Here is a 20,811-nt window from a genome sequence, read left to right on the forward strand (position 1 = left end):
GGGTTTTAGGACGCACTCCTTTAGCCCTCTATAGTGATGCTTTGTAACTCCTGTAAAAGCTGTGTGGTGTACTTGCTACAAACATTTAAAGTTAAAGAGTATTCCACAAACAACACAACACAAATATGTAGAATATTGCCAGTTGAGCAATTACTGAATCGTGCAGAGAACAAGGAAATACAAGCATGAACCTCTGTTGCTCCTTTCTCTCCTTTGTGTGCAGGTGGTAGGAGGGAAGATGACAGAGACAGGGAGACTCGGGGCCTTCATCACCAAAGTCAAGAAAGGCAGCCTTGCAGATGTTGTGGGACACCTACGAGCAGGTGCGAACTATGCAGCAGCTACTGTACTTTACGTAGCATGTATATATCTGTGTGGTGGTGGACCCCAAAAATAGACACACAGGCAGTTAACAAGACGACATTTCTTAGCCATTGTTTATCTGTGATTGGAGCACTCCCTATATTACTGATTAATAAAGAGTAAGCTACACTAATATTATCAATATTATACTTTTTGTAGAATTCCAGGGCTGGCTGCTTAGGATTGTTACTGACTTGTGTGATCCAAACATTTCCAATAACTCCAGAGCGTTATTAATACCCAAAAGCCAACATTTATTCAAAGATAGACGTAATCACTTCTAAAATTCACATTCTGTTTTCATCGAACAAAATGTTCTGTTTCAATCCGTATTTGTTGGTGTTTAGCCTTTCAAAAATAACGTTTTCACTGCGGTCAAAAATGTTTGCTCTCCAGCTTGTCGCACACAAAGGGAGGCACACACCTGTGTTAACAGGGGGCAAAGACTTTCAAATATGTGGTCTTTTTGGGACATGGGAAAAGTGTCTTGTATCAACGTTTGTACGTTAAACAAGGCACAGTCTGTCATTCTCCAGACGGTAGTGCGCTGGCGAAAGCAAAGTCAGCTTTCAGATGTCAACCACTGCGAAAAGAAGCAACCACTCAGGCTTGAAGCTGGTAATTTCCACAAACATTTCCAAAAACAGTTTGATCCTCCTTGATAATAGCTGCATTAGCATTATAGTTTTTATTGCCTGTCACATGAGGAGAATTAATATTTCAGTTTGACAATTCTCCGGTAGTACCTGGCTTTTTCTAGTCAAATATGCTGCCAGATGGGGGTCAAGCTGGAGCATCAATGTGTGTTTTGGCTATCTTGGTTCCAGGTGACGAGGTGCTGCAGTGGAATGGAAAGTCGTTACCGGGAGCAACTAAGAAAGAAGTGTACAACATTATCCTTGAATCCAAGGCCGAACCTCAAGTGGAAATAGTTGTTTCAAGACCTATTGGGTAAGATTAACGTTCTCAATATATTAAAATCATCAATAAAGTACTTAAAAGTTGGCATTGACAGACACTTTCAATATGTCTCCCTCCTTTATCTCAAAGCTCTATCAACCGAATTATGTCCAAAAACTTCTTGAGAAAAGTGTATAGAGCATATCAGTAAGTAGTGCTGGTTTAATGGGTGGAGCCCTTTCCCCTCATGCCTTCCCTGAAATCCTGAGATCCAAGAGATGAATCCCTTTTTCCAGCTATCCTTCTCTCCTCTACTACCCTACGTGTCTGACATGTAAACGTATATTTGATTGACTGCTCGCTCTTCTTCTGCCATGCAACTGTATGTTGACATGAGTCTTTTACTCATTCATTTTATAAAGATGAATGCACACTAAAGTCCTGACTGTGACAGTTCAAGTGTCTTGAAGTATATCATGTACATTTGAAGCTGAATAATTCACTGACTCTTTTTACAGAGACATCCCAAGAATCCCAGAGTCATCTCACCCTCCTCTAGAATCTAGTAAGTGTTAATATGTGCAGCTTTATTGGCTATATACTCTATGCCATTAACATTGTTTACTGCTAATGCAGTAGAAATACACTCTTTACATTTCAAAGTATGCTCTAATTCTAAGTTTTGGAGTTGATTGTGTTTTTTCCTCTGATTTCTAACAACTGGTGATCTCTATAACAGCCGGCTCCAGTTCCTTTGAGTCCCAAAAGATGGACCGACCCTCTATATCAGTGATGTCTCCTACCAGCCCAGGGACCCTTCGAGACCTTCCTCTGGTATTGCCTGGACAGCTCTCTGTGAGTATCCGGACAGGACTGAGCCACCTGTGTTCACTCCCAACTCATTAAATACAGCAGCTCGGTCAGTGGTCAAACTATGACGCTCCACGTACCCCTCTAGCCTCAGTGTTGCTCGTGCAAGGCTGCCTTTAGATGGCGTATTAATAATGACCAGAGAAAAGAGGAAGGCAGGGGACACTAGTCTACAGAAGAGGAACAAATACAGGATTTTCACCCAGGAGACCGCTGCTCGTGTCCCATGGGAAACTAAAAGTCAATGTTGGCTTATATAAATTTGCTTCACTTACGTAATTCACGCCACATGCTTAGTTTACATATGTAATTTAAGTTACGTAACAAACATACTTATTTTAACCTATACCATGATTTAAAAAAAATCCTAACCAAGTATATTTGTTGCCTAATCCTAACCAAATAGTAACATATCTTACTGAAGCTACATCTTGTACGTCACATACTTAATCTGCATGCTGATTAATCATACCCAGTGTGTTTAGAAATCAACACCAAGGAGTCCCGACCAAACTCCGTATGTGACAAGTTGGGAGTGAGAAGGTGTTGGGCTGAGACAGAGGTATGTGATTCATGTGAATTGATACAGACATGGATAGAGGCTAACGGTCTTCACACATTTTTACAGGTGAAGCTGTGGTACGACAAAGTGGGCCATCAGTTGATCGTCAACGTCCTTCAAGCCATAGACCTGCCACCCCGATTAGACGGACGACCTCGTAACCCCTATGTCAAGATGTACTTCCTGCCTGATAGGAGGTAAGGTCATGTATCTTATTTTGGGGTCCATCCCACATGTACGGTACTACAGTAATGACCAGCAAAAGATCACTATACCAGCAGTAAGGAATATAATCAACACGTCTGCTTGTAGTTTTGATTTGCAGCATGAATCATTTCAACATATCATTTGTTGTCTTTTAAAGTCATTTTCAGAAACATGCCTTCCTCTTGTAATTTATACTCCGTGTGTTCACGCCTTTGTTAGTGATAAGAGTAAACGACGGACGAAAACAGTGAAGAAGAACGCTGAACCCAAGTGGAACCAGACCTTCCTATATTCCCATGTCCACCGGCGGGACTTCAGAGAACGCATGCTAGAGATCACAGTCTGGGACCAGCCCAGAGTCCAGGAGGAGGAGAGTGAATTCCTGGGAGAGGTGGGACACGCATGATATGCAGACATTATTTTTACAATGCAAATATTTATTGCTGGAGCTGTTGCGGCTAAATTACAGTTTTTTGTAAAATTGCTAACACATTTGTGATTTTCTGGATTGGACAGTCAATAGGAATAGAATGTATACTGTTATGTTACATATGTAGTATATTGTGTATCATATCGTATCTGCTTTTCCAGCACTTTACTGAAGATTTTACATTTGTACATGATCACCGCCTTATAGCTACTGTAGAAACATGGCAGACTTCGTGAGGAGGACCTGCTCCTTATGTAGATATGAAGGAGTCATTTTAACCTTACCAAAATACGATTCTTAGTTTCAGGCGATTATACACTAATGAAAATATATTTATAAATATTACTTTGCTAACAAATCCCCCTAAATCCTGCACACTGGCCCCTTAAAACCTCTAGGTCACCAGAGCGCCTCATGTCATGTACACCTTGGGATGTTGACTAGAATTTACAATAAAGCCATGGGAGTGTTAACAATGACAACATACGTTTATCATACAACCATTAAACCTCTCTATCCTCTCTCAGATCCTGATAGAGTTGGAGACGGCCCTGCTGGATGACATTCCTCATTGGTATAAACTCCAAACGCATGACATGTCCTCTATACCTCTGCCCCAGCCCTCCCCGTACCTCCCACGCAGACACGTCCATGGAGACAGCCCCAGCAAGAAACTACAGAGTATGTCTGTTTAAATACTGTTTATTTATAGGCTGTGTGTGTATATATAAATATGTGTGTGTATGTATGATTTAATCCCTGTTTTGTGAACCTACAGTGCTACTGAGTGCGTGGTTGCTAACCTTTCCTTTGCTTAGCTTTCTCTTTTGTGTCTCTCAGTGTGGGAGACTAACAACAGAACCTCTCAACCTTACCCCGTCCTGTTTGTGTATGTGTGTGCGTGTGTGTACTGTATGTGTACAGGGTCTCATCGCATCATTGATACAGAGTTTGATGATGGTTTGATGGTAGTGACTAAAGGTGGGTGGGGGGCATGGTTACTGAGCATTTGCTTGTATTAGCCTGTAGGGGCCCAGCACTGGGTGAGAGAGCGTCTTCTTTGCATCCTCCGGCCTCCTTTTGGCTCCGCTGTATTTTTTTAGAACAAATTGCACCCAAATCAAAGTAATTAACCTTTGCCCTATTAGCCAAAAGCAAAACTTTTGCAATTCATCATATTGCTACTGGACTGCAGATTTTGAATTGCAGCTTTGTAGTGTGCAGCCTTTACAGTGTTGCAGTTTAGCAGTGCACTGTAGTTCCCCGAGGCTGCAGTGAACAGTTTCTCCTCTTCTGCTGGGCCGTAGAAACACTGAAGCACTGAGTGCATGTTAGACTGTAGAGCTGCAGTTGTTCACTGCCATTCCACTGAGTTTCCTGCCATTCTCCTGCATGCAAAGGACACTGAACATGTACAGTAGAAGCTTAATATGTGTTATTTTGGCCAATAGAATCACTACAACTGCTTTGTTGTTTGACTGTTTCTGCTGTGGCTTAATTTCCTGTCAGATGAATGTGGACCTGGTTTATTAAATAGTCATAACTTTTAATAGCTCGCTTTGGCATTTTCCAAATACCAGATGGTTTGAGGAGGTTAGTGTTAGAGAGAGTTACACAATCTCTGACTTATTTGAACATCAATATGCGCATTTTTGTTCTTATGCAAACACTGAACTCAGATTGTAATCTTGCGAACATATTTATACATTTTTTTTGACACATTTGTGCATGTGCACTATACTATGATATGCTACATCTGATCCTATAGATATACAGATAAAGTAGAGTTGGGAAGTGGGAGGAAATGTCGGTTCTGTATTTTAACCCTTTTCTCTTGCTTCTTTTAATTATATCTTTAATTCTCCTTCACACAAAAATGTGATGATGTAATAATGCTATAAAGCAAGTTTATGTTAATATAAGTAATTTAATCTCTGAAATATCAAGTTGTTCCTTTAGTTTGCCATAGCAATTGGCTCTAAATATTACAATACCCATGAGCCGCTGCCACAATTGCTTTGGAAAAGAAGCCAGTCAGATGTGCATTAATTAGAGCTGTTGCAAAATCAAAAATTCCTCGTTGTTGTTTCTGAACAAAACATGCCATAGTTTCTCAATTCATCTGTAATTCACCCAGAATCCAAAAGAGAGCTCATTTAAGCCACAGATTGTGTCACCATTTTTTACAACAGCAGTAGCTCTACTTTTTGCTCGACGTATATATCAGAATTTTAAGCTTGGGGAGAACATTTTTGTTACCGAATAGCATCTTGGGAGGTGTAGTTTTCATGTACACAGGCTTGTTCCTTGACTTTATTTATCAAAGAACTACATAGTTTCTGTCAATGTTGCTCATCTTTTGTACTGATCAAGCAGTTTCATTTGCGACCAAGTCTGGCTCTCCAAGCAGGAACAACAACTGAGAGATGCAAATCTCACTGATCTCAGGTCTGACATTGCAGAAACAGTCAGCTACTCAGGCTAGCTCACATGATAGCTAACCTGTTTGCTAGCTAGTCATCTGCCTGTAAAACATCCGAATGTGATGTTCTACATTCTTTAATAGAATGGCATCTGTAGTAGTAGTCAGTAGCTGACAACTGGTGCATCTTTATCAAAGGACACACACCTAATGCCTGGATGTGTGTGTTTCTATGTGTGTATCCGTGAATCGACAAATCTGGTTGTATGAATGTGTGTGTGTATATGTGTGAATTCTGCTTTCTTTTGCCCTTGTGTGTGGGATGCATCCGTGCTGGATCTTTGTGTGTGTGTGTGTGTGTGGGTGTGTGTGTGTGCTGCGTGTGTGTGTAGGTGCAGAGCGTAACTCCAGGGAGAGAGAGCGGGGCAGTACGTTGGCTGTGCCTGAGCAGCAGCGGCCCGTCCAGCACCGATCCCGTTCAGTGTCTCCCCACAGAGAGGACTCCTGCAGGGCTCGGTCACGGCCTGCACACGTGCCCATGCAGAGGTCAGCAACACCTGCCAGAACAACCTGGTGAACTGCCAGTGGAGTGTGTGTTGTCTAACAATATTCTAGCATCAGTAGGTATCTAAGTGGTAGTCAGTGGGTTAGGTTAGTCAGATCTCAGTGTTTTGTAAAGGTAATATCCATGTAGAGTCTCAATAATGCATACCAGATCACTTCTCCAAACATTTAACATTCTAGCTTTTTAATCAGATTACTGTGTGGTCTGCAACAGTCTCATTCAGTGTGAGTGTTGATACTACACGGTTCCCCTGACAGGGAATTGATGCAGCTTGTTAACATGTATTTATTAAGGCTTTTAATCTCACTACTTTATGACCAAATCACTACCAAATAATACACGTCTCTGTTTATGGCTGTTGGCGTGACAATGTTATTAACTCTTCTGCTAGCTGGAGGTAGCCAAATATGTAAAAGCCAGCATGTCTATTATTCAAATATATCAACAATACATTTGTCCATGGGTCTTCGTATGAGATGGGACGCGTCTGGGATCTACATAAATGCAGGGAAGCAGGACAGAATATAAATGAATACATTTTTCTGTTAGTATCTCTTTCCTTTGCATCTTTTTTCCCCTCTACATCACACATCTAGTGACGTATTGTGCAGGGGGGTTGATCATTATTAGCTTCAGTTATATTTCTTCACAGATATTTAATTATAGAGTGAACTTTACATATTTCAGCAAACCAGAATGAGCCATGTCAACCAAAAACAAGCAGAGGTTATATGCTGTTATTACATTTTGCAATCAGTCTAATTTATAGAAATGCTGTCACTTCCTCAGTAGTTCTGCTTTTCAAGGACGGGTTAGGCCTATTGTAAATGACTGTTTTGAGACGTGGCCAGCATTGTCACTAATAATGACCCAGGTAAAAAACATGAGGGTCGGATGTAGCTGTATTACAATGGCTCACATTGTTAACTTAGTACAATGTACATTACCATTGTACTACTTCCATCAGTACAACAATAGAATACTGACCACTTTACTTTTTTAAAATAGAAATCCTGTATTCATAAATTATTTTCAATCACTCCTCCTTTCCATTGTGTCAGTGAATGTTATGCTACAATCAATGAAACGCAACATTTTCTGTCTGTTTCAAATTAGAAAAATTAATGAATTAATTAAATGGGAAAGGGAGCGATCATGCCCTTTGAGCCACTGGAATGATTTTAATGTGTACCTGTGTTGAGTTTCATTGACGGTGCATTAACAGGGGGGGGAAAGGCCAAGTGGAAGCAATTGGTAATAATTTGTGGATGAAAACAGCATTATCATAGACCAGTTATTTTGTGAAGGTGTGTTTTTGCCTGTATGCTATGTAATTCTAATAACATTGTCAAGCTGAAATTGCATTCTTATTCTTGTTGAAAACCTCACATTTCGAACCAGAATCCAGGCGAGAACACCACGACATCTGCATTGCTCCTCATTTTGCTGAAATAACACAAATTGTTTTGTGTTTGTTCATATTGTGTCAGATCAAACCAAAAGTAAGGGTGGACATATTGAATCATCAGAATCACTAACTATGGACCAAGATTTATATACCAAAATAAAAAAACATAAATTCATTAGATATTTTTGATTTCTTCAGGAGCCTGGATGAGATCCACCAGAACAGCCACCATTCCCACTCCACCTCCCGCTACCACGACTCCCACTTAGAGCACCAACGCTCGGGTGACTCGGACTATGAGTACTCTGAGGACAGGTAACCTGTTGTTGGTATCTGGAGAATCTGGGGATCATTACGGTTATGGGATGGGGTTATGAATATGTTTTAGTTGACTTTCTACTTGTTAAAAATTATTTTAAAGGGATAGTTTGGATTTTTTGAAGTGGGGTTGTATGAGGTTCTTAGTCAGTGGAAGCTGACTACATGTCGGGCGGCACACCCCCAGTTGGGAGAAGCAGGCAGGAGTACTAGCATGAGAGCAAAGTAATGTATTGCTGTGGGGCAGCAGCAAAATAAATATTAGCCACCAAAAAAAATATCACTTTAAGCGTATGATATATTTTGAATATTTTCAGCACTTTATCTTGCCGTGAGACAGCCCTTTTCGACGGGGCACTGAAGCCGTTATATCCATCTATGCTCTCTTCAAAGCCAAAAAGACTCCATTGACAAAAACAGTCATTTCCACTTGCAGAACACAAGAGTTGCAGTTCTACCGCTGCATCCATTAGTTAGTTTGTTTGTGTTAGCATCGGTTGAAGCAGCGGTAGACCAGCAACTCCTGTGTTCTGCAAAAAAATAGCTGCTGTTGTGAACTGAGACTGGCGGCTTTGAACAGAGCAAAGATAACAGCTTCAATTCCCCTTCAGAGAGGGCTGCTTGACGGCAAGGTAATGTGGTGGAAATATTCTAAATATAGCGTAAACTGATATTGATTTTTTTTAGGTAGCTAAAATATGTTTTGCTGATGCTTCTGTCCACAGCAGTACATTGCTTTGCTTCTGTGCTGGTACTCATGTCTGTTTCTCCAAACTTGAGGCATGCCAACCGTCATCCACTGTAGGTAAATACACTGGATAAGTACCTCATACAACCCCACTTAAAAAAATCCAAACCATCCCTTCAAGAATAAGATGCCACACATTGGATCAGTGCTCCTAGTGGGGTCAATCCGCTGCTCTGGTCTTCATCATGCAGAAATGAAGTGCTTATGGAGCCTGTACACATTTAGTTCTGTTTTATAAAGGTTGAGTCATGTTTGGGTCAATTAATGTGATGTTGCCAAACTAATTTCTACTAATACTACTAACAATGTGAAACTAGCCATTGCAACATGAATGCAGATTGAATTGAAATCTCAGAATTATGATTTCCTGGTTTCTCTCATTCATAAATTCACTTTGCCTGTCTGAGTTGCCATCCTCTTCTGTTGTGTTTTCTCGGGTTGTTTGTCATTTGTTCACCCATCGTCATGGCAATGACAGTGAGGTCCTGGAGATGCACAGGTCTATCCGTGGCGGGAGTGCCGAGTGCCTGCACACGAACAGGTAAAAATGATAATAAAAAAGACAACAACCACCATTCAGCTTTATTTCAATAAAATATGCCATTTTATCCCCATTTCCATTCCCACTATACTTTAACAACTTCATCTTAACACAATTAATGTTGATATTTTCAATGCAGACAGAGTGTGTTGTATCTTAAATGGACTGTACTGTAGAGTGTATGTCTGCTCATGCAACCACATGAGCACAGAATTTAAAGTTCCACATCAGGATCGAGTAGTAGTAGCATGCTCATAAATTCAAATTCATGTCTGACGATTGTCTATCACCACAACTGTCTCATAAAAACACACACAACATGCTGATCACTGTGTGAGGGGATTAGAGACCTGCTCGGCGGTTGACCTCAAAGAAGGCAAAGCTCTTTTGATTAATTTCTTTTATTTATTTATTTTATTTGAATTTGATGTGTTCACTCACAGCAGTTGTATATTTTTTCCACTTTTTTTTTCTTGCCTTGCTTTACGATGCATGAACTCTACTCGCACAACCAGGGGCATAGGTAGATACAGCAACACACTACCCCCCAAAATGCCCCTGTTAGTAAATGGTATCCATAAAGACATTTACAGGTAAGCATTTAGCATTAAAATACTTGCATACCCTTCTCTGTGCCTTTCCAGCTTTCCCATACTCATTTGTGGAGTTGGTGGGTCATTTAGTTGCAGCAATGTTCTCTCAATGCAATAAATGCCCATATGTTGCCCAGACCACTGTGCTGCTTGTGCTTGCTTTCGTCAGAATGTGTGCCATGTAGCTTTGTCATGGTGCCACTTGAGCTAACTAAATGGTGTTGCTTTCCCCTCTGTATTATACAACCCTTTAAAAGGACCATACTTATGCTCTCACATGTTGTAGTCAAATCACAAATACTTTACATCCCTTCTGGCTATTTTTTAAAACATAAAAGTTTTTTAGACACTTTTCCTGCCTTTTAGGTAGCAGTTGAGAACAGGAAGTCATCGATGTCATGATGGCCAAGAGAGCAATTAAAGTGTTGCTTTCCCAAACTATATTATCAAATAATCAAACCTTCAAGCTAAACAATACCAACTATGAATATATGGTCACTTCTGTTTCATTGTTAGCTGAATCTCAAGTCTGGGATGTCAAGTTACCTAGAACAACGACGAAACATTATTGATACACACTGATCACCACACATTTTTGATGCAGTTGTTTACTAGTCAGGCTAGTGGCAAACATTTTGTACAGACATTCATGATTCCCAGTTTCCTCATGGTTCCCATGGGAATGAATCCTGGGTCAAGTACCAATAGCATAGCAAACGCTAACTTACCGGCTAAAGCTAGCTAACTAGCTTGGTTGGAAAGGTTCATACATACTTGACGTTACGACGTTAAATGTGATATTAATTGGGATGCTAATTTTTGCTAGCGGAAAAAATGCTTAAAAGAAAATGTACTCACCGCATAAAATTGAACAGCCGACTCCTTAAGTGTCTTTTAATGCAACCGAATGCTAAACACTGTTGTAGCAATGAATCAATGAAGAATGCAAATGTAAGGCACTTTGGCATTGCCATCACTTTTCAGACCTTTAGTCACTAACTACTGGCTTGGCGTTTGGAAAATGTTTATTTGTATGACTATATTAGGAACTAAAGTTGAGAAGACTGATGAAAAAAAAAACTTGCTCTTGCGAGTACCCCAGACTTTATGTAAATACAATACTAAGTTGTTGTTATACTCCTTAATGTTGTAATGCCTGGGAATTTGTCAGACTTATGTAATGGTTTGGAAATGGTCAGCAAAATGTAAAGAATATGTGATTGCAGTTATCCTTGCATATTAGTGCATATTGAAATCCAGCATACTTGATGATCACCATATAACCACCGGACAGACAGACCTCCTGTAGAAGCAATTTCCTCCAGTTCTCTCTGTTCTGCTCTAATCCTATTCATGGCACTCCTATACATTTTACAGATCTACTGTAGCTTTGTTTCCTTGCCACGTGCCGCCTGGACGGCTTTAGATCTGTAGATTGTGTTATATAATCAGCATTACATGTAATCTCCTCGTATATGTGTGTGGGGTCAATCCACAGGGAGGGCAAAAGGAACTATCTCTTCACTCTTACATAATGAATTCCTCACTCTGAGGTCACAGATGGGAGGATGCACTTCATTCATCTCATGTGTTCGTTTAGTGACTTGCTGTGTGTGGTGTTTCCGTTGATCACCAGCAGACACATTTCTAATCTAAAGCTATCCAATCTTTTTTTTTTTTGTGAACTGGGAGTTGAGAAGAAAACCATATTTTTTGTTGTGCCATAATATGGTAATGTGAATTGCGCCATAATGTGAGAATGTGAATGTTGCTGAATGTAGCCTGCATAGTTTCATGCTTGTGTTATCTTCCCCTTCACTTACTTTGCCTCTACATATTTCTGTCAGTTGCATGTGTCATTTTTGTTTTCCTTTGCCTTCCTTTGCACGCGGGTCTTTCCCCACCTCTTGTGGGCGGTGCTCTGGCACACAGCTCCACCCTCCCCGCATGCCAAAAGAGAAAGCCGCCCCTCAGGCAGGAAGGGGGCAGCACCATGCCTCGTAGCATCCTTACTCACCGTGTGCTTAGGTTCACTGATGAGGTCACGGTTAGGTAAGAACACACCCACTTCACGCACCATCTCCCCCGCTCGCCCTCCCTCCACCCACAGCCTTATCTTTCTCCCTTTTTTGGGATGACAATGCATAGTAGAGACTTAAGCATGTCCGTGCAGAGCAATAAACAAACACTAAATCCTAAGCCCTTGTGAGTGTGACGCATTTGGCCTGAAAACATTATGTGCAATGTCATGTGATGACACGGAGCCAAACATCTGTTGAGAGTAACTGTTGTCACGGTGCAGCATGACGTGGCAAACGTAGCCGAGAGTAAACGTGAATGCTGGCTGTCTCTCTCCTCTTCACTCATTCACCCTCTCACACACTTGCAAGCAGGCCCCTCTCCCAGTTAGACCTGGTTCCCATAGCAACTCACCAACCTTCCATCTGAGTGGTCTCACAGAGTATGGCCGCGAGGAATGACTGGCTATGATAAATCGAGATACAGCATCAGAGCCATTACATGTTACTGCACTGTCTGATGGCCTTCCTTATTCTCTCTGTGTCTCTCCCTCCATTTCCTTTCTGCCTCTTTTTCTAAACTTTACTTCACATTATCCTCTTTTTTTTCTCACTTTCTCTGCATTTTCTTTTGTCTATCTCCCACTCATCATCCTTTTCTTCACTCACATTATTCACAATCTCTTCTTCCTGACACCTCTGCTCCCACCCTCTGTTCTTGTACATCTTGTCTTCCATCTCTATTTCTTTCTCCTCTCTCTCTCTCTCTCTCTCTCTCTCTCTCTCTCTCTCTCTCTCTCTCTCTCTCTCTCTCTGCTGCCATGTTGTGGTGGTGCAGCGACCTGCAGCCGCCGTTGGACAGAGTGAGGAGTGCCAGCACCACTTGTCTGAGACCAGACACCAACTTTCACTCCCCTGACAGAGACAGGTATAAAAAGAAATCCACACATTTTGAATGCGGGTCATGAATCAAGTGAATTTAATTTGCACAAGATTCTGATATTTTGTTTCACAGATAAATACAGAAACGGGGATTATAGACGCTGCTTTTTTTACAGATGAGTTTTTCTGGACTGCATGATTGAATCATTCAACATTTTGGGTTTAGGATGCTGCATGTTTTCCCGCAAGTTCATGTCATGTGTCCCTTTCATACATAAAGGAATTTGCATTGCACACTTCCATTGGAGAACATTTACCTGCTGTTTGAATTTGGAAGTAGTTAGATGAGAAGATGTTAAGTACGGTAAAGCTGCAGCCAACAGACAGTTAGCTTAGCTTAGCACAAATATTGATGAGTCTGGCTCCGCTTTGTAATTATTTTTATGGTAAGCTAACTGTTTCCTTGTCTCATTTGCCTTTCAGCAAGCAAGATATAAAATGTATTTCCCAAAATGTCACACTATTTCTTAAGATAAATAGATAAACAACATTAATTCATTTCCAGTACATTTACCACTTTGTACCAGCCAGTCTCAGTAAAATTGTCTTCTCAGACAACAAAACTGCATTGTCAATTACATGTCAAGAAAAACACATTTTCTCCTGGATTACATTTGTTTTTGATGTGTCCCGTGTGAATTCACTTAAGTAACGTATATAACTTAACTTGTGTACGTAACTTTAGTTATGTAACAGGCATACTTATTTAAACCCAAGCCAGGATCTTTTACTAAACCTAGCCAAGTTGTTTTGTTTAAGTTTTACAACTTTAACCACATTTAACCACTGCCTTTAATCCAGGAGAAGATATGTTTCCCTCGAAAAGTAATTGATAATGAAGTTATGTTATAACGGAACGTAGTTTTTAAAAGACAGGGTTGCTTTGTGCAGTTAGTGCTTGTGATGCTCAGATTTCTAACATAACCTTAAATGTGCCATCAGTCAAGTCAAGCTTGACTGATATTGTGCCATAAAACTTAAAGAGAATTCACAATTTCAAATCCTTGACCTTCGCACACTTAACAACCTCTCCCGGTGTTCCTAACCTTGGGATGCTCCTCTTCCACCCTTCCGCCCCTCTAGGTGCTCCAACTCTTTGCCCCGCAAGACTCCCCCAAGCCCCAGGATCTTAGTAGAACATGTGGCCCCTGAGGAAGACAGGTACCAGGCCTTCCTCCTGCTGCTGTCCCCAGCTCTTAAAACACTATATGCTACAGCTCTGCAGCTCTGCTTGCCTGCTTGTACCTTCAAAGCCCATTCTGTAGCTTAGCGCTCAATCTAAAATGATAGCGTTGCACAGATCTTGTGTCTGTTCCTTTCACCTGTAAATATTTGTCTAAAGCTGTGTAATCCCTCTTTTATTCTGCTCCACCTGCCCTTTCTGCTGTGCGCCCGTTCTGAATTTCCCCGACTTCTCTGGCTTTAAAACGCTTTCTTTTCTGTAACACTGTTGCTGGTAGGAAAATGTTTCTGGAATGTGCAATTCTCAGCTCTGTTGCTTTTACAAACCACAGAAACCAAACCAGAAAGTCTCAGCTTGTGCCTTTTACATTATATCAAACACATCAGTCAGTATTCACTTTTGCCATTCTGTGGGTCGTCACTCTCCATATTTTTATTCTTTTATTTTCTATTCCTCTCTACTACTCCTCTCTCTGTGGTTGCTGTTTGCTAAAACAGGCAGTGTAACAATTCATCAAGTCCAAACTGTCACAGGGGCAGCAAAAGAAGCCTGGAAGGGGACAGGTAAGATCATTCATTCATTCATTCCTTCAAAGACTCACCTTATTCAAACTCTTCTCATTACTGCTGCTTTTTCTCTTCGTCCCTGAGGGATGATATCTACCGCCTGTGACTGGTTGTTGTTATTGACTGGTTATTGATTTGTTTTCCTTCTTTTAAGACACGGCTTGTGCAGTATGTGCCCTTGAATGATAGCTGAAAACCAAAAAAGCTCCCTCTTAACACTATGCAGAAACACATTGGAAACATAATGGAGAATAATCCTCTTCTGATTCAGTATTACCATTCATTTGTTACAAATAGAGTACAAATGTTTAAAGGTGCTAAATTCAAAATTCAGAGCATATATCTATGATTGAGGGATTGCCTTCACATGGCTCTCAGTATGGCGACTAAGTCGGCAGTCAACAGCGTACGGTGCTAACAGCATTAACAGTGCAAACAAAGACAACAGTGCTGACGGTGTTTACCTGGGGGAACCGGAGGGTTACACTTCCGCGACTACAACTCCACAGCTGTAACCACCGAGCAGTGCAGAATGGCAGCGATTAGCTAGCCAGTGGGGCGCACACTAGGACTCACATGCACAAACAGCTCAGATTGCAACACACAGAGGGAGAGCAATTTCATTATCTGCTCAGGGAGACATTGTTCTATCTTCACATTGTTAAATAGTAATTTAACACCTTTAAAGTTAAAACTTGTTAATAACTCAGGAGCACCATCTACTCTTCACACTTGCAAACGATTGGAAGACTAATACTCCAAATACATTTATTTTGTGTGTTCAGATGATACAGCACTATTGTGTTTGTTAGGCACTAAAGAATGCGAGTATTCATCATTATTGTACTGATAGATTGGTGAAGTGATTTTGTAATTATTGATCCAAAGAAGACACAAAATTATTTTTGGTCTTCCATTGAGCTCTTATCCTCCACCTGTTGCTGTCAATAATAGCACACAGATTGAACCACTTTAAATATTTTAAGCATCTATGGGGACGCTGCTTTATCTTATGGTGCACATATAGATTATATCTGTTGCAAAGTACAACGACACATTTACTTTCTTAGGAAAGGTCATTTGGACCAAACAAACAGATCCTGGTTTTGTTTTTCCAACCATTAATAAGTGTTGTGCTGTATGGAATCAGGGCATGGTACAGTTGTCTCTATGCTCAGCTTAAAGTTAGACTGGCTCCACTTCTATGGCTCTGCTCAATGATTGTGGGTCAAACGCTTGAGTCAAATCAGAGTTTAGGTTTTAAGAATGTAAAAGGGAGCGATTAAATATTTTGCACTTCATCCACTTACTTGTAATGTCTGTAATATGATTCGTAGTGGGCTTTTGTTTTGTTGTTTGGTTAAATGTTGTGTTTTGTTATGTATGTGAAACATTGTACGTCTTGGGACGCAAAACAGATTCTAGAGAAATATTCTGATAGTAAACTTAAATCAAATCAAAGTTAACTTAAGAAAAAATATCTTTGACATAATTACTGTATTTTGCTCAGCTAAGCACTTAAGATAGTTCCTAGTATGTTGAAGCAGAGTGCCCCAGCTGTATTTGATCGATGATTGTTTGAGTTTAACGTCCGTTGCACGCTCTCTGCATACACTTATCATTATGGACCTGTGCACAGTCTAAATGGCACACAAAATAAGTGTTGTATTAGTCTCTTTTGATTTTATTTTGCTGTATTTATAAGGTTTTATATTTTCATTTCTTTTTATTTGCTGATGGCAGCCGTATCCAGCCCACCTCTATCCTGAGGGGCAGTAGGGGGAGAGGGGGCCCGTTGAGGCCCTTTGGCCAGACAGCCTTGGCTGGGTCCTGCCCAAACTCGCCACGGCTAGACAGGTGCATGCTCCAGCCAGCACTACGCCTCCACTCCGTGTGCTGATTTCCTCTATGTCACACTGAGTGTGGTAATACTGTATGCACAAGTATCACATCACGCCAAAATCAAGTTTAAGTTAATTCCAAGAAAGAACTATAACAACCATGTTAACTGAGGTAGTCATGTCAATGTATTATACTGTTCAACAGTGGTTTATGTAGTCAATTTGGGGTTCCATCAGGTATGGAGCTGTGGATAGTAACGTTTATTTTATAGTATAGTATAGTAAAGTAACTGGGATATATAGAAATACTGAGATACTGTGCATACTGTCTTTAAACACACTCAGTGCCACTTCCTTTACATCTCCTGCTCCTTTACTTATTCCGATCTATTCCTCTCCTACCTTTGACCTACATTACTGAGCATCAGTTTATTGTCTCTGTGATTCAGTTTTCGGGCTTTACTTCAGTTAGTGATGGACAAAGTTATGATGATATGTTTTTATACCTCTTCTGCTATCTTCTTGTGTCTTTATGTTCCTGTCTGTCAGAGCACACCCTCATGGCAGCCCCTCTTCTCCAACGGGGACGCCCTCATCAGGTCGCAGGGGCAGGCAGCTGCCTCAGCTCCCTGCAAAAAGCAGCAGTATAGAGCAAGGTATGTTGTCCGCAAGGATGATGTAGGTTTGATTTAAAAACTTGGGGGACACAATAAAGTCATAATGGGTGAAGTTAGCATATAACATTATAACAAAATATACATTTAGTTCTCTGTTTTATTAAATTGAATATTTCCCAAAAACATAAGGCAAGAGGTTTTCTTTTCTCCTTGAGTAGTCGGATGTATTTAGCCTTGAAAAGCTCCTCCAATCAGATTAGGGTAGGGCAGCCCATCGACCATTTCACAGTTTTAAACGTTAACATTCTAAATGTGTCCCTGTATATTTCCTATTGCAGTGTATGTGAATGAAAGTTCACTTACACCCAAAACTAAAATACAAAAATATTGATAAGGCCTTGAGCAAAAGGTTAAATTGAAGTGATCTTGACGAGCAACCCATTCTCACTCCCATCTCTTCAACTATCAAGGCTTTATCAGTGTCTCTCGGCATCTGGTAGCGTTTAGCGTAGACGCAGCAGGCTTTTAACTTATTCCAATGTAATTATTCGACGGTCAGATCAACTGACATAGAATGAAGAGTGAGAAAGTCAGCATATGGTGGATGGGTCAAACAAACACAGGACTTTCAACCAAGGGACCGCTGTTCATGTCCTGTGTGAAACTTTAACTTATTTTACTTTACTCCTACGGAACTAACGTACTCAAGTAACGCCACTTATAACAAACAAACAATTTTCTTTCTGTCACTTGAGTGCCATCAGTGCACATCATGCTCCATCTAGTGTCAGAAACCAGATCCTGCATCTTCAAGATATTCCCTGAGGTTTCTCTTATTGGGAACACACTGCTGTTTCTGATTTATTCTCCCTTGTTTTTATATTTTTTTTAATATAACATAAGATATTCTTCATATCTTAATCGTTTTTGTCTCTTTTGTCTCAGCCCTCGCAGTAGAGGAGCGAGCCCGACAGCTGCAGATGAAAGTACATTCCTACCGGCCTTCAGCCTCCCACGACCCTGAGACGGACCTCAAGACCAAACGGGAGGTCAGCATCTGAGTTTCCCAGTTGTTTTCAGATCCTCTCCTCCGTCTCTTGCACTTGATAAATGATATGTACTATATGTCTAATTCCCCCCTCGTCTCTGTCCGTAGATGTACGCAGAACAGAGGCGTAGCAGCGACAACATGTCGGCCAGATCGTCAGACAGCGATATGAGCGATGCGTCGGCCCTCTCCCGAGCCAGCAGTGCCTCCCGTCTCAGTAGCACCAGCTACATGTCTATCCAATCAGAACGACCCGGAGGACGACTCAGGTCAGTCCTCATTGGCTGTTGGTCATATGTTCAGTTAAGATGTTGAAGGTGCTGTGGATTTCAGTCAGTGTTATATGCATGCTAATCACTGTGTGTCTTTCTGTTTTATTCCTGCATGCCAACTGCTGCATGTTTCTGTCCTTGTGCATACTCCTCTCTCCTCACACACACACACACACATACGCTGAATGGTGGGAATCAAAACAAACTGAACTCAGATCCAAATCACTAGAGGAGGAGAGGAGGGACAGGAGGATCTCGTGGGGGGTGAATGGAGAGGAGGAGAGGAGGAGGGCTGCAGGAAAGAGACGATTCTCTGATGAGTTGAAGCGCAGGAGACACACTGTAGCTGGAGACACGGGGGAGTCCAGGTAAAGATCAATAGATCACAAATGGTGAATTCACTGATGATGGCAGACGATCCATCTTCTTACTGAACAACCTGATCTGGATCCCCAAAATAGATTCCCTAAATCCCCCATTTTTTTAAGACTACAAAACACAACGAAAACTTTATAATGGCAGCAATTACAGACAATTCCTTATTGATCTCTCGAAGGAAAAAGTAGTATTTTCATGTTGCTTGCAGCCTTCAAAGGGAAGTTAGAGGTCAGCTTGAACTTGTAGTCTTGCTCAAGGGCACTTCAGCAGAGGGGATACTCACTGACACTGGGGTTGAACTTGGATCTTCCAGCTGAAAGACGTTGTCCCTTCAGTTATTAACATGAGAATATCTGGTTGAATGGAAGCATTTCCTTAAATGTTGGACCCAGTGTCTCATTTTGTGCTTTGTCACACATCCACACATTCTAAAGCATCATCATTACTAACTTACCTGCTCTAAAAGTTATCACTCCACCGATTTTACACATAATGATTAGTTTATTTGTCATGAAGAGTCCTCCTCAACCCTGATGATGTCATCAGAGAACTACACATTTCAACAAAAAACATGCGTTACAAACTGGGATCTAATGGAAGATGCTATCATGTTGCATTATGGGAAGTGTAGGATCCAAGGTTTTAACTTGAACCATAAAGACAGAGCGCAACATAATCTGAAAGCCACTAAAGCACTTGCAAACATAATACTGCATAGCTTTCTGATTCATCTACATTCCACTATAACACAAGTTGCATTCTGTCAAAATGCTTTAGTTTAATTAACAGAAATAAAGTAATAAAGTAACATTTTGACTACATTCTTGCTGCACACATATCGTTAGTCATACTCAGTGTCATGATCCCACATTTTTCCAATTCTTCCTGCTGATGCCTCCCTTTTGGTTCTTTAAAGGCTCAGTTTTTCGGTTTTTCCTGTTGGTAGTGCATCCCAACATACAGCAGTGTCTCTTTGTGTTGTTTGCTAGCAGATGAATGTCACAAGGAGGCACCGTCACACAAGTTTGTTGTTTTCCCAACCGGTGTAGGTGGGGCCTAATTGTGCTCTGTCTCTGTACAACCATTCGATTTTTAAAGTCCCCCAACCACGTGGAGGTAACACACTGAATGGCCATAGAAACTTATTTCTATGTTTCTATTTAACACCTTAGTGTTAAACAACACTTTTGTCAACGAAAATTGATATGTTAACAAGAGTTGATAAAAACGAAATTAAATGAAAACTCTTTTTTTTATGAATATAATTACTCATAGATTTTTTAAATTTGCATGCAACATAAAACAAGAATAAATTGTACAAATCTGAAGTCTTCACAACGTTGTATTTGTCGAGGACTATATTAATAAATGAATATCGATTTTATAAAGCACATACCTGCAAACAAAAATATGAAACTGTAATTCAAAATGAAATAAAACCAAAATTTGCAAAAATAAAAGTCAAACCGAGCTAAAATAAATAATTAAAAGGTAGATATAAATAAAAACTCACAAACGATCCCTGCATTCTCTTTATGTGCACACACACATCCCCGGCTGACCAGTAGCAGTGTGCTGACATAGACAAACGACCCTATCCCAGTGGTCGTCAGTGGGCCAAGTGTTGATGTAGTGCAGCGTATTAGCTGGCTAATGTATTGAGGTCTGGGAGGAGAAGAGAGGGGGGCCCCAGTCTTAATGGCTTTAGCCCAGATCAATCCAAGTAGACAGTTGTAAAAGCACAGCCCCACGGCCTTTGACACACTTTCTAGAGTCAGAAGTGAGAGAGAGAGAGGCGGGCAGAGAGAGACAGAGAGACAGTGGGTCTCTCTTTTTTATTGTTATATTTATCAATAAAATAGCAAGCCCTATCACAAACATATGGGCAAAAGTATGAGGATGCCCGAGTATAACCCTGTTTTCTAAGGCTGTCATCACACAAACAGTAAAAAAAACAGATAATGGAGTCAGCAACCATTTATGAAAAGGGACTAAAGTGGCTGATTTATAATTCAGACA

The 20,811-nt window shown here is 40.7% G+C and overlaps 1 protein-coding gene across 6 annotated transcripts in view; it reads left to right on the forward strand.

Moving 5' to 3' along the window:
- The window catches only part of LOC142949520 (regulating synaptic membrane exocytosis protein 1-like), a 65,787-nt gene that overhangs the window by 38,269 nt on the left and 6,707 nt on the right, over positions 1-20,811 (forward strand). For 2 of the 6 annotated variants that reach the window (XM_076091211.1, XM_076091212.1), the window contains exon 1: positions 17,924-18,415. In XM_076091211.1, the coding sequence (XP_075947326.1) occupies positions 18,251-18,415 (165 nt within the window). In that variant the 5' untranslated portion in view covers positions 17,924-18,250. Of the gene's footprint in view, positions 1-223; positions 324-1,190; positions 1,315-1,781; positions 1,829-2,002; positions 2,119-2,761; positions 2,893-3,121; positions 3,294-3,859; positions 4,014-4,256; positions 4,314-6,146; positions 6,301-7,925; positions 8,043-9,271; positions 9,335-9,849; positions 9,928-11,859; positions 11,980-12,783; positions 12,874-13,970; positions 14,049-14,567; positions 14,634-16,379; positions 16,494-17,026; positions 17,134-17,923; positions 18,429-18,629; positions 18,783-20,811 lie in introns of those variants that run through there. The other 4 variants (XM_076091207.1, XM_076091206.1, XM_076091209.1 and 1 more) reach the window with 4 other exon arrangements.

This window comes from Anarhichas minor, unplaced genomic scaffold, assembly GCF_050575085.1.
Source record: "Anarhichas minor isolate MPS153535 unplaced genomic scaffold, ASM5057508v1 ptg000014l, whole genome shotgun sequence".
Classification (NCBI taxonomy): Eukaryota; Metazoa; Chordata; class Actinopteri; order Perciformes; family Anarhichadidae; genus Anarhichas; species Anarhichas minor.